This window comes from Sarcophilus harrisii, chromosome 2 (assembly GCF_902635505.1).
Source record: "Sarcophilus harrisii chromosome 2, mSarHar1.11, whole genome shotgun sequence".
NCBI classification, from domain to species: domain Eukaryota; kingdom Metazoa; phylum Chordata; class Mammalia; order Dasyuromorphia; family Dasyuridae; genus Sarcophilus; species Sarcophilus harrisii.
The window spans coordinates 586,984,395-586,997,760 of record NC_045427.1 but is presented as its reverse complement, the minus strand read 5'-3'; the positions used below and the strand labels follow the sequence as shown (position 1 = coordinate 586,997,760).

At 42.6% G+C, this 13,366-nt stretch overlaps 1 protein-coding gene across 1 annotated transcript; it reads right to left on the bottom strand.

Moving 5' to 3' along the window:
- Positions 1 to 3,183: 3,183 nt before the first annotated feature.
- LOC100934553 (cytochrome P450 26A1) lies at positions 3,184 to 7,844 on the bottom strand. Its single transcript, XM_003755245.3, has 7 exons — positions 7,405 to 7,844; positions 6,932 to 7,156; positions 6,476 to 6,766; positions 6,204 to 6,365; positions 5,366 to 5,500; positions 4,519 to 4,671; positions 3,184 to 4,262 (listed from the first exon to the last, which is right to left on the bottom strand). Exons 1-7 carry the CDS (start codon positions 7,591 to 7,593, stop codon positions 3,921 to 3,923), a joined length of 1,497 nt encoding a protein of 498 aa, XP_003755293.1. The 5' UTR covers positions 7,594 to 7,844; the 3' UTR covers positions 3,184 to 3,920.
- Positions 7,845 to 13,366: the final 5,522 nt, after the last annotated feature.

Below are 13,366 nucleotides of genomic sequence, written 5' to 3'. Positions count from 1 at the left end.
AGGTTGCCTGCTTGGTGATGAATTCTTAGCCCATGGTAGTCTATCAAATAAGAAAAAGACAAAATGGCCTTCAGTTTTATGTGGTCTCCTTCTACTTCTGTAGTGATTGACATTGCTGAAAAAGAAGCAGAGGACATAAAAACCTAGGCAGTTTTATATATACTCTTTGTTACTATATATATATATATATATATATATATATATATATATAATATATATATACTAATATATATTATATTATATATATATATATTTTCCTCTCACTGGTTGGTTTCTTCTTTTTAGTATATATATATATATATATATATATTTAGTATATATATATATATATATATATATACTATATATACTCTTTTTACTCTTTGTTAATTTATTGGGACTCTATAAATGTGAGTTCCCCACCTAATGACTAATGAGTGGATCCACTACCAAAGAAACTATATCATATTAATCTTGAATTCATGGTATAAAATTAACCAGAAGACAGTTGTAGCTAAATGGAAAATTGGTTCACAGGTTCTCCTTAAAGAAGCAAAAAAGGAATAAACAGAATTGGTTTTACTGTGTGCCCCAAGGCAACAAGAAATTTCCTAGGATTTGTGGTCATTTATTATCCAGAACTTATGATTAATATTTGCAAAAGGATTATCATGAAAATAATGCAACTTCTCCATCAACATCTGTTGCAAAGTTTGAGAAGGTAGAGCAATTCTATAAAGTCCTTGATACAGCTGTCCTTATTAAATCTATCTTAGTGTCTCTAATGTAGAGGTGAGACTAAGTGATGATCATGAGAAGTCATATTAGTCTAAGAAGGACTGTAACAAACTGGAGAATGTCCAAAGGAAGGTTAAGGGTCTTGAGTCTATGGCATATGAAGATGGGTTGCAGGAAATGGGCATTTTTAGTCTACAAAAATTAGATTCATGGAGCATATATGATAGTTACCTTCAAGTATTCAAAGGACTGCATGTGAAAGACGGATTGTATTTGTTCTGTTTGGTCTCAGAAGGCTGAATCAGAGCAATGAGGGAAAAATGACAAAGAAGTAAATTTATGCTTGATATTAGGAAAATCTTCCTAATTATTAGAGCTGATTCCCCCTCTAAACTGTTCTGTTTGAAGACAATACCATGTTAGCTGCATAAAGCCCTGGCGCACTGCAAACCTTCATAAAAGGGACTGTAACCACTCCAAAAAGTTTGACCTAATCATCAACAGAGAAAAAATTGAGTGGATGAAGAATGTCTACTGTTCAGATTATCAAATGTAGTTAAATGAATAAACTACAAAATTTGCACAATGCTACATATAATCTGGCACAAATAGTCCAAATGGATAATATCGTTAAGCCCAAAATTTAACAGGAGGAAAAATCTTAGCTGGATTGACTTTAGAAAATTGAAAAACTCTTTTTAGGATTTCCAGCTTCTCTCAGAAACAGAGGTTCATCTTTTTAACCTCAATATTTGACAGGCAATGTTTTATGTTGTGAGCCATAGAAGAAACACAACTATCTCCGAGGAATTAAAACTGAGTACCATATAAAGAGCAACAGAGATGCAGAACAGCTACTTGTCGTATTGACATGTCTCTCTAGAAAATGAAGAAATTGGCCCTACACTTGCTAAGGTCGACATAAGGGCTAACATTTGATTGTATTATTTATGGGAGGACATAATAAGGACCTATTCAGAAATAATCCCATATCTGCACTGTCTGTCCTTATGATTGGGAAACTAGAAGAAAAAGAATGGTGGGATGTGAACATGACACACAGATATTCAATTAAAAGACTTTTAAAATAAATATTTCAATTAAAGAAAGACATTTGAAATTTTATTCAGTGACATGAGGAGAAGGAAAGGGGCACAGAAAGAAAGATAGGAGAGCATCAGAAACAGATTACTTGTAGACTTTTGCACACAGGCTGGCTTTCACATCTGCCTAGATTCTAAGGATTGAAAGGGTTATTTTACCATAAAACCCCTGAGCCCTGGCTCGATGCCGTCTGGGAATATACAATTGTGGAATCATAGACTCAGAGCTAAAAAGTTCTTTAGTGATGATCTATTTACCCCTTCGATGAAAGATGAGAAAATGAGACCCACAGAAAGACTTGTCCACAGTGGTAGACTTGGAGTTTGAGCTTAGATTCTCAGCTCCAAATTCTTATCCTTTTCTCTGTATAATGGCTTCTAACAACATAATGTCAGAAATACATCATTGTATGTCTATTGTGCTGTTTTATGTTCAATATATACCCATCTTTTCTGCAAAACACATGCACATATACATCCATACCAGCTCTAATTAATCACCACAATTTAATGTACATCTAGTTGTGGAAAGTATTAAGTATATCACAATAAAAACCAAAGCCTTATACCAGCCATCAGGTAGATGCCACAATTTATTCTCACAGTTTATTGCATAAGGCTTTAAGGTTATTATTTCTTCTCAAGATATCCCAAGGTATAATATTTTTGGGGTCTTAACCATGGCAAGAGCTTCTGCTGAGAACTAAATTAATTTCTAAATTTTGCACTCATATTTAGTAACCAGGTTGCAAAAATCAGGAAATTCCCCAAATCATATAGAATACCACTTATTTCTCAAACTTAAGTAATATTCGAACCATTTGGTGCAGCAAAATCACATCATGGCTGCCATACTTCTCTGGAATTACCTTACCCTATGATTTTAAAATATGGGGCAGAGGAGGAGAGGGGAAAGAAGTTTAAAATGGATTATTAGGTATCCAGGGACGCAAGTGATTAAAAAAAAAATCAGTGAATTTACACTGTGCCATTTCAAATATCATCAGCTTCACTGTTTGGGATTTAAAGTTGGCCTGCAGTACAAAGTATGAATGTGCCAGGGTTAGAAATGTGACCGACCAGAACTTTTACTAAGGTTAGCCAAGGTTCAGAGGGTCAGGACTGGGCCATTTTATCAGTCATGTCATGCATGCACCCGACTGCCTGGGACAAATACAAACTTTATCTGTCAGTTCTGTAAATCGACCATCTTGCCTTCTTGTGAATGAAGAAAAACTGAAATCTCACCTCTTATCTAACTCTAAGATTAAGCTTGCCCAGAGCTATTTCCACATGCCATTTCTGAGTAAAGGTGACAGACCAAAGACTTTGAGTCTCATTCATTGCCAGTGCAATGGGCTGCTCTTAACATGAAAAGTAAATTTCTAGTATACTAGAACCTCAACTTCAAAAAAAATGTGTTTCTGGCAGATCTACTTTATTGGACAATATTATCTATTCTACTTGCGAAATCGGCATGCAATACTGGCTCAACTTGCTTAGATAATGAGTTATAGCAATGATTTTCCAAAGGTTTTCAGTTTGGTCTTTCTCTACCAAATCTGAAATGATACTCATTTAGAAGAAATAAAAATCCCATTTAGGGGAACCATTACTGCAAAAGTAATTACCAACAACAGAATTGTCTTTAGACTAAAATACTATTTATTTATTTATTTGTTTTTACTGTTTCTCTCTCATACATACACATTCACGGAATCACATTTTTCACAGAAAATACATGTATCAATGACCAAAATAAACATGTATACAATTAGAAATAAAGACACAGTGAACACAAAACATAAGCTCTCAAATATTCACTTGATAAACTATCCAATAAGATTTTTAAATATATTTTTAAAAACCCTGCCACTTTCAGAAAATTATCTTAATTAGGAATTATACAAATTCATCATTTTAGGACTTTAAAAAATGTAGCCATGGTATTTAGAATGAAAAAGAAACACTTTACAAGCATTATAAATAACTATGTAACATATATTTACAAATTAAATATAATATTAATCAACAGAGGACATCATAAAAAGTTTTATGTAGACTTCAAATAATTCCTAAGTTCTCTAGAGTTTGTACTAACTACATTTCACCCATGAAATGAATAAATTTTGTAGGGAGATTATCCACTGGGTACACAGTAGGACTAGTTTTCATAGTAGGAGGTCCATTTAAAAGTTGCCAATCACAATGCCTGGCCAACTCTACTATAAATATTTTGAGAAGAATTTTTGCAAACTCTTTGCCTACACAGCTCCGGAGGCCCCCTCCAAATGGAATGAAACTGAATCTGGAAGAATCCTCAGGATAAGGCAACAGAAATCGGTCAGGGTTAAATTCTTCCTTGTTGGTGAAAATGTCTGCAACATCATGGGTATCACAGATACTATAGATAACGTTCCAACCTTTGGGAATCTGGTATCCCTGTGGGGGAAAAAAAAAGATGATAAACTAACTGTAAGCTTCAGCTCAGAGTCATAGCAATAAGAAAATGATAGCCCATTTCAATCTTAGGGCAAGTTAGGAAAATGAGTCTCTTTCAAACAAGTTATGATATACAAAATAGATGTCTTAACAACAGATCCATTGTAATCATAAAAGAATTTAACTCAATGTGGTGGTGGGGGGGGGGAGGTGTATAAGGGCAAATGAGGAAGGACAAGAGACAAAGACAACTTACATTTAATTCAAAAGTCTTGAGAGCGACACGAAAGCCCCCTGGCACAGGAGGATTCAGTCTGAGAGTTTCCTTAATAACACACCCTATGTATTTAAGTTGTTCCAGAATGTCAATGTCCAGTTTTTCATCTTGGCTGCTTTTGCAAAGTAAACCCTATCAAAAAGCAATACAGGGATAAAAATTAATTCATTAAAATCAGGATGCAGTTAAAGTCAAGTGAATTAATAGAGTGGGATCTTACAGAAATATAAATATATATTTGTATGTATATTTATGCACATCCACACACATCAAATCTATTCCTATTACATATATGCTAATGTATATATTTATAAATATATACGTGTATGTGTATATATAATGTATATCCTTTTGCAAGGAAAAGTCAGCAGTCAACTAGTGAGCCAAGGAGGTGGAACTGGAATATAAATATAGAATGCCAATTTACCATTGAAATTCGGGAATGAATGCTAGGGTGGCTAAAATTGCCATATTATTTCCCTTCCTTCCCAAGCTGAGTTTGAGAAAAGTTTAATTTTATTAAGAAAAGTTTACAAACCCAGAAGATGATTTCTTAGGAGGAGGACTAAGAGGAGAAGAAAAAGAAAATGATGATCAGTTTGACAGCAGTTTTGCTTAAGCATTAGGTTCTCCAAAACGTGAACAAGTTTAAACTCCATTTACAATGTTTTATAATATAGAAAGACTGCATCCTCCAGTTTTATACAAAGCTGGTTTGGTCAGTTTTCTTTCCCATAATAAATCTATTCTATTTTGCCCACAATTTTAGACGAGTGAAGAAAAGAGAATGAATACATTTGGCCACTGACGGAAACACACACCTTACCTTACTTTTTAACTCTTCTCTCACTTTCTGAAGCACGTGGTGATGGAGTCCTAGATAAGTGATCAGAGAAGTGGCAGCACTTGCAGTAGTCTCATGCCCTCCAAAGAGAAGTTCAGTTGAAGCCTGCTTTAGTTCCTACAACAGGATTCAGGAGAATAAATATATATGCACAGAAAAACTTAAGTTAAATGGAGTGTGGGGGAGAGGAAGGGAAATTGGACTTTAGTGAGGAGGGGAAGAGTCAGGGAAAAAGTCAACTTTCCTGACAACTACATCTTTACACCGATTTTCCATTTTTTTTAAAACAGTGAATTCCAAAGGCAGGTAGATTTCAGCCTATTGTTTTCAGCCAAAGCAGGATTTATGATCCAGACATCTCTAACATTAGAGATCTCTAAATGCTGATATTTCCTATATCACCCAAGGCAGAAATCACTTTCCCGGGACTATTACAAAGGTCAACTTTCTCCTTTAAAAAAAAAAAAAAGTGCTGGGTATATTTCCCCTGAAGCTGCATTCAACTGTAGTTGCTTGAGGGTTGCTCCCTGGGATAAAATGTGTTTGATTAGATGGCTGCGTCTTGGGGAATTAGGGGTAGGTGATGGCTAAAATCCGTGCAATTTCAATCAAGGCTGCCACCTCCGGATACACTGGTTGCCGCCAGCGCGGTGCTTTAAGGACCTGTGGTCCGAGCTCCGAAAGTCATAAACTGCCTCTTTCTTTGCTTGAGGTAAAATTCCCAGTCTGTGGTCTTGAGTGCCTCTGCCTGGAGGAGGAAGGGAAGGACCTCTGGGTCCGTGCCCTCTCCTTTTCTCTAGGCGATCTAACGGCTACTTACCTGCATATTTAGCCTCTCGCCATTCTCCTGCGTGTGCTCGATGAGCAGCTGCAAGGCGTCTTTGACCCGAAAGTCCCCAGCTTCAGGTTCCCGTTGTCCTCTCAGTTTGGAACGAATGTTCTCTTCGATGCGCGCGTGGATGAGGTTCCTCGCCTTCACGCCCTGTGCGGAAAGAGGCAGCGGGACTCAGCAGGACTCAACATTGCCACTGGAAGAGTCCCTCGCTCTGCCGGCCCTGGTCCAGCTCCACGGCGCCCACACGTGGCCCTTACCCGGTAAAGTCCGCTGAAGGGCACATCGATGGGCAGGGAAAACAGGTTACGGATCATCTCCTCAAAAGCTTCCACCAATTCCCTCTCGTTCTCCCCGCCAGTTGCATCGTCCGACTGGCAGCCCAGTAAGATGCGCATGGAGATTCGGAACATGAGGCGCTTCACCTCGGGGTAGACCAGGAGGCCGCTGGCGCCGCATTGGAGCCACCTTTCCAAAGCATTTCTTATTTCTTCGACCATTACTGGCACATAGTACTGCAACGCCTCCCGGTTGAAAGCCTGCATGATCAACTGCAGGGCGGAAGGCAGGGATCGATCAACTCAGGAGAGCCCCCTCCCCTTTCCACCTTCCCCAAACCATCTTCCCCTCTAGCGGAGCAAACCCAGGTCTTGTGTACGAACCGCCAGGGCTGAGAAGGAGACTCCCGGGGTGGCCATGCCGCAGTCGTGTCTTACCTTTTTGCGCTTCTTGTGCAAGGAATCGTGGAGGCTGGAGAGGCAACCGGAGCCCAGGATGGTCCTGACGGAGGCGGGCCAGTGCACAGACACAAGACGGTGTTCCCCCAGAAGTATCTGCCTCACGTTTTCTGCGCCCATGACTCGAACCGTGGGTCGCCCGAAGAGATGAGTCTTATAGATAAAGCCGTACTTTTTACGTTTCATCTGCAAAAACTTCCTCCGCTGCAAGGAAAAGGAGTAGAGAAGCGATATAAAGCCGCGGATCACCGCGCGCGTAAAGGCAAGCATCTCGCTCTAGCTCTGCCGCCTTGGAGAACTCTGCGCAGCAGGAATCACACAGGCTTCCTCAACGCCGAGCAGGGCGTCCCGGCGGGGTCGGGGAAAGGGAGAGAAGGGCGGCGGCTAACCAAGCGCTCGCCTGACTGTTCGCGGAACCAAGGGAAGAGGAAGCGTCCGGGTTAGAATCTTACCTGCAATACCATCTGCAGCGTCTCTCCGAAGAAGGGCAGCCCCATAGTCCCCGGGGGTAACGGGAGCGGGCAGCTGTGGTCGCGGGTGCTCAAACAGTACAGGTTCCAGAGCTTGACCGCGGCCAGAAAGAGCAGCAGCGGCAGCACGAAGGTGCACAGCGCGCTCGCCAATAGGGCGGAGAAACCCATCTGTGCGGTGTCTCTACCTGCGCCTGTGAAAGAGCGTGGTATGAGCCTCGCCGCGGGCTTTATAAGCTTCTCCACTTTACCTTGGTCAGATAAATTAGTTCACCCAAAGTTCATCTTTAATTGTGGATTGGGGCCCTGGCTCCTCCCCCCACAAGGCGCTGCCCAAAATCTTTAACTGTTTGTTCTGCATAGAGGCGGTGGCTTCCCAGCTGCGCCTCTTTGGCTGCCCTGAAGAGCCAAGGAGCCGCCCATCTCCCTGGGACAAGGTGTTAAGATCTTCTGAGACAATGGAGCGTGGAGTCCGGGAGCAGCGACACTCGCTCGCAACTGGGTTTGAGGGAGAGCTAAGCAATTAAAAAAAATAATGCTCCAGGTTCTAGATCGGCCCCAGGTCTCTCTGTATGACTAGACGCCCTGAGACTCTTGAAGCTTGCTCTCTCGGACCCTAGAGGAGCTAAAGCCCAAAGGAGACAATCCCCCATCCCCACCCCCAGTCACCAATATGATGATTTGGAAACCAGGATTATAAATCAGCCATTTTTTTCTGCTCAGAAAGGGAATATAACTGGTGTGAAGAAATTACCTTTTTAACTCAGCGGAAATTATATGCCATCATTATTGTTTCATGTTTCATTTTGTCTGTGGTTTTGGCAGGTTTGTAAAAAGAGTTTGATGATTCCCGGACTATGGGAAATAGGGGAGGTGATCGGGAAAGGGGGAATGGAAGAGGAGAGAGATTTCAAGCTTTCGCGTTCTGACAAAAATTAGTGGTAGAAACAGAGACGTATAGTGGAAACCCTTCGAGCATGTGCATTGGATTTCTCCTGGGAAAGCCGTTTCTGTTATCTTGGAGCCTTTATAGTTGGGGAGGCGTTTTTTGTTTTTTTGTTTTGTTTTGTTTTGTTTTGCTGAACTGGTTTAAGGGACCCAGGTTCCCCTCCCCAATTCCCACTTGTTGGTTAGAAACTCCAGGGCGAGTAGGTGCGGACAATCGTGCGTTTTCGGCCCGGATATAAAGTAGAGTGGGTGGAGCGGCCTTCTGTGTGTTGCCTATCACTCCTCCTCTCCATGCAACATATTAGAACCTCGAAGGGCTCTGTGCCAAAATGAACTCAGCCACCGGGTTAGCGAGGAACCGCGAGGGTTAACTGCAAGATTAGCCAGTCAACGCCGCATTTACCACCCCGAGTTCTGCGGGGCTGAAATCGGGCTGCAAGGACCCTGAATTCATACACCTTAGCTGTGGATGTGCGAGTCCTGGAAAGAGAGCAGCAGTTGAAGAAATGTTTGGTAGCCGGGACCGGGAAGCCCCTCCAAACTGGTCTTCAACCTATCCAAAAAGGGGTGGGGGGAAAAAGGGCTATTAGGAAGGGCAGTCACCTTCTTGAAGTCCGTTCCTGGAAACATTAGCCCCGCCCCTCCGGTTTCTACGGGCCGCCCCACCCACAGGGATTTTATCCCAGCTAGGTCAATCCTCCGGTAGCCGCAGAGGATGTAATGCCGCCCTCCTAGGGCGCGGTGGGGGGTTCCCAGAGCGTGCAGCGGGAACAGTTCCCAGGGAAACCTAGAAGAGCCAGTGCTGAGGAGGTGGACGCCTCCTTTTCGCGCTATCACCCCAACAGCTTTCGTAAACTGGAGCATGAGACTTTCCTCGGCATCTTATCTCCATCACTGAGCTTAGAGCCTTGCAGGCAAAAACGAAAGGCTCTGCTTGTTTTGGACAACACATTTTTTAACACTGCCCCCAAAAGGAAAAACGATTCAAGTTTGTTTATCCCAATGTTTAAAATCTTACGGAGTTATACTTCTTTCTTCCTCTGAAGCCACCCCTTGGCAAGGCACTACCACGTTGGAGAACGCTTCTCGCTCCTTAATGATAAGCGTTTGGCCTAAATAAATTTGTCTTCTGGATGCTAACCTAACGCTCACCAGCTGCTCGCTGGGCGGGGAGAGGTCTGTGGCCGTCTGCGCTCTGGCCCTGCACGGAGTGCACCGCCTGGGTTACCCTCGTGCTGATTCACCCCTAAACGCCCCATTGCTCCTTCTCTCCCCCACCCCCACCCCGACTCCGTTCAGCAGGTCAAAAGTGTTTTCAACCGTAATGCCTCAGTGCCTAGGAAAGTACGTTTGTCCTGCACAATCCTGAGTCAAAAGCCTAGATTAGGTGGGGCAACGCACACTGGGGCAGGTTTTGCCTTTTCTCTTGATTAACATGGCGGGAACAGTAACCAACGAAATAGATCATCAAGACAACGAAAAACAATCTGAGCTAGTTGTATTCCACATTTCTTGAAATCTGCGAAAAACTTAAAGAGTGTCTGAGAACTGAGGGGGGTATAAATTCAGTCCCAATCCACCACTTTCCATCGGATACCTCGTCGGTACAGGCAGGCCGGCCGGCAGGCTTTGGAAGAGAAGCTAAAGACTCTGGCCGAGTAGTGTGTACCGCTGCTAATGGGGCTGACCATCTTCTGGTGTCTCCTGGCCGGGGAATTGAGCTGGTTAGCAGGGGCGTGACCTCGGGGCCCTCTCCCATTCCTCTGTGCTGACCCGCCGGTGACCTATCCAGCCCCGGACCGTGACATCTGAATGAACTCTGCCGAGCTGCAACTTAGCCAAGTTCACCGGCCGTCAGATAACGAGATAGGCTGGCTTAAACACTGATAATTGCCACAGGAAACCTTTATCTCTGTGACCATCGAGGCCACTATGCGACAAGAAAGATTACATTGCAAAAGAGTGAAAGGGACCATTTAAACCATCTTGAAAAGTGGTCAATAAATTATCAAGCGGAAAGAAACTCAGATCAAAGAGCTGCCCCAACTATCACACTTTGCGGATGAGGCAAATGATGATCGGAAAACAAAAACTCGTTCCATTTCTCGGCAAGACTCCTAGGTTACTCTTCCACAAAACCGGGGCGGGGGGAGAGAAAGGAAGGGGACTGGGAAGAGAAATCTGTCGAGTGCTTACGGGGGTGGCTGGGGCGACAGAGAGGCGTTATTTGGACGGTTTTTCTGCAGGATCGAGATTATTCCTGGGAGACCGAGGATAAACGGGGGCAGCCAAGCGCCCCCTACTCATCACAACATACCCTACCTATCCCCCCCTCCCCCCCCCTCCCCGCCAGCACAAATCATGAAGTGGAGAGGAAACCTGCCGGAGCCAACACGGAGGAACTGCGGATCTCCGGCTGGCCAGAAAGACTTTTTCCGCCTGGGGCGGGGGGGGCGGGGAGGGAGGGAGGAGGAGGAGAGGAGGGATTACAAAAGCTCCAGTGGCGTTTGGATAGGTCAGTTCGGTCCTTGCCCTAATTAAAGTTAGTCATTGACACTCATACCCACCGCCTACTGCTTTCCCCTCCTTTGGCCACAGAGATTTACCTTAAACGCAAGGTCAGGAGGGCAGGGGCTTCCTTCTGGTTCACTAAAGGGTCAACCTGCCAACAGCGCTCAGTTCAGACTTTTAGCCCGACCTTTTCCTGGGTTGACCTGTCACATCTAAGAACCATATCAGGCCACTGGGTGGGTGACAGGTTCGTTTGGGATGCTGTGAAAAAGACTGGTATTCAATTATATAGGGTGTGAGCTGGGCTGGGAACACTTCTAGGCGGTTTGGGGGTGTCAGGCCCATGGTCTAAAGGCAAGATTGAGCAGATAATATATACATGTGTGTACAAATTGTGTATACACACACAATGTTGTTCTATTTTTAAAAAATCGTCACAAGTCCTTTTCTAATGTTGCCAGAAGTGTCCCTTCACCCACCCACCCTGGATTCAAATAGATCATACTAATATATTTCAAACTCTGGTAGGTCTTTTTAAGCTGGAAAGGACTGGACACCAAGCTTGATGATGGAATCATCTTTTGTTCAAGATCAGCCTAGCTAAACTAAGAGGAACTAAGATTGTGAGACCCAACTAGTTCAGCCCCCACCTTTCCTCGTTTTTTTGTTTTTTGTTTTGTTTTGCTTTTAGAGGGGATGAAACTAAAGCCCTGAGAAGTAAATAGGTTTGCCCAGAATCACACAGCAACTTGGCAACAAAGCTAGTATTCTAGACCAACTCTCCAGACTCTGAGGGAGCATATAATAAATTCTCTTACTATATGCCCGGCACTGTGGTAGATGTTTTACCATGATCACATTTGATCTTCACAAAATTCCTGCAACACCGATGCTATGATTTCCCCCATTTTTTTTAGATGAGAAATCTGAGGCAAACAGAGTGACTTGGTCATACTGCTAATAAGTGCTCAAGGCTGGATTTGAACTCAGGTGCTTTCTGACTTCAAGCCTATCATTTTCCCATTTATCCACCTACCTGTCACTCTAGAAATCTTAAGAAATGTATCTCTTAAAGCCCTTTCCAGACTTCAGGGGAAAACCCCTAGAAAAGGTGGGTGGCATAGGGTCAAACAAAAGGGGAAAGAATTAGAAATTTTAAAAATACTTCTTCTTGTCTATTTAAGTATTACCTTGCCTTTTACCAGTTGGCCAGGTATATAACCAAGAAATGGATCCCTTTCAAGGATTGGACTGAGATTCATTCCATGGAAAGCATCGTTTTCCATAAAATGCAAGGCACTCAAACCTTCTTTTCAGTTTGGGATTGTGACACAATTCTGTGGAAGGAATCCCACCTCAACGAGATTGATTCAGAAAGAAGGGGATAAATAAGTTTGCTAAATTATGTAATGTTGACCCACATTAAGTTTTAAAATATATTTTCCCTGCGCAAAAATATTGTGCATATGAATATTACCTAAAATTGTCTTAGGGTCCAGTCACATCATAGAATATGGTGGGCTTTGTCAGTTTGGACATTTCCTTCTCTGAGAAATTGTTTGGATCTCAAATTAATAACAATAGAACTATTTCTGGAAGTCTGTTGTCTAAATTTCATGATATAAAGCATTACATTCATTTTTATTTTTGACAACTTCCTAGTTAAAAAGTTCTTTTGAGCAAGAGTGCATGATATGCTACTTTGATGGAGCTGGGGGTAGGGGGGGAGGAGAGAATCAGGTGAATAAAAAATCCAAACTTTCTCTCCCTTCTTCCTTTTCTGTTTCTTTCATGTGTACCCATGACTCTCCCTTAATGCCAGTGCCTTTATTGATGACTTCCACTTTATCCCACTGAGTGTTAGTACATAGCTATTTGCATTCCATTTCTTCTCCCTAACCCAAACCCATTAGACTGTGAATTCACTGAGAACAGGGACTTTCTTTGGCCTTTCTTTGTATCCCAATGTTTAGAACAGTGCCTGACACATCATAGGCACCAGATAAATATTTGTTGACTAACAACTCTTTATTATAGAAGCATTTAGTGATAGAACTGAAGGTACCTTAGGGATCATCTTATCTAATCCTCCCCCCCTTTCCTTTTTTTGGAGTTATGAAATCAGCCCAGGTGAAATAACTAGCTAATCGACAAATATCTCCCAGGTTTAAAGATAAGGCAAAAATTGCCTTTGGTTTGGGGATAGTTTCCAATCCTAGAAACTAAGCCTGGCAGATCCATTATCCCTAAGGTTTGGTTCCACGTCTTACCTCTGAGTAAGCTTCTCAAGGTATGATGAAGCAGTACCCTAGATGTGGCTAATAAGAATCTCAATCTAATCCCTCCATTTCCTTTTGCTGCTCCAGTCTCTGTCCTTCAAGATTTAGGAGAATATTCTCTAACAACAGCACCTATATTTGATCTTTTAGCCAAATCCTCTGTGACCTAAAATTTACTGTTTGGCCTTTCAGCACAGATATCTAAA

Bases quoted from the DNA above. Each gene is read 5' to 3' on its own strand.
- LOC100934553 (XM_003755245.3), bottom strand. From the start codon at position 7,593: ATGGGTTTCTCCGCCCTATTGGCGAGCGCGCTGTGCACCTTCGTGCTG. The intron at 7,157-7,404 runs GTAAGATTCTAA...TTTTCCTTGCAG, and splicing joins CGCTGCAGATGGTATTGCAG to CGGAGGAAGTTTTTGCAGAT. The intron at 4,263-4,518 runs GTAAGTTGTCTT...TTTCCCCCACAG, and splicing joins TCAAGACTTTTGAATTAAAT to GGATACCAGATTCCCAAAGG.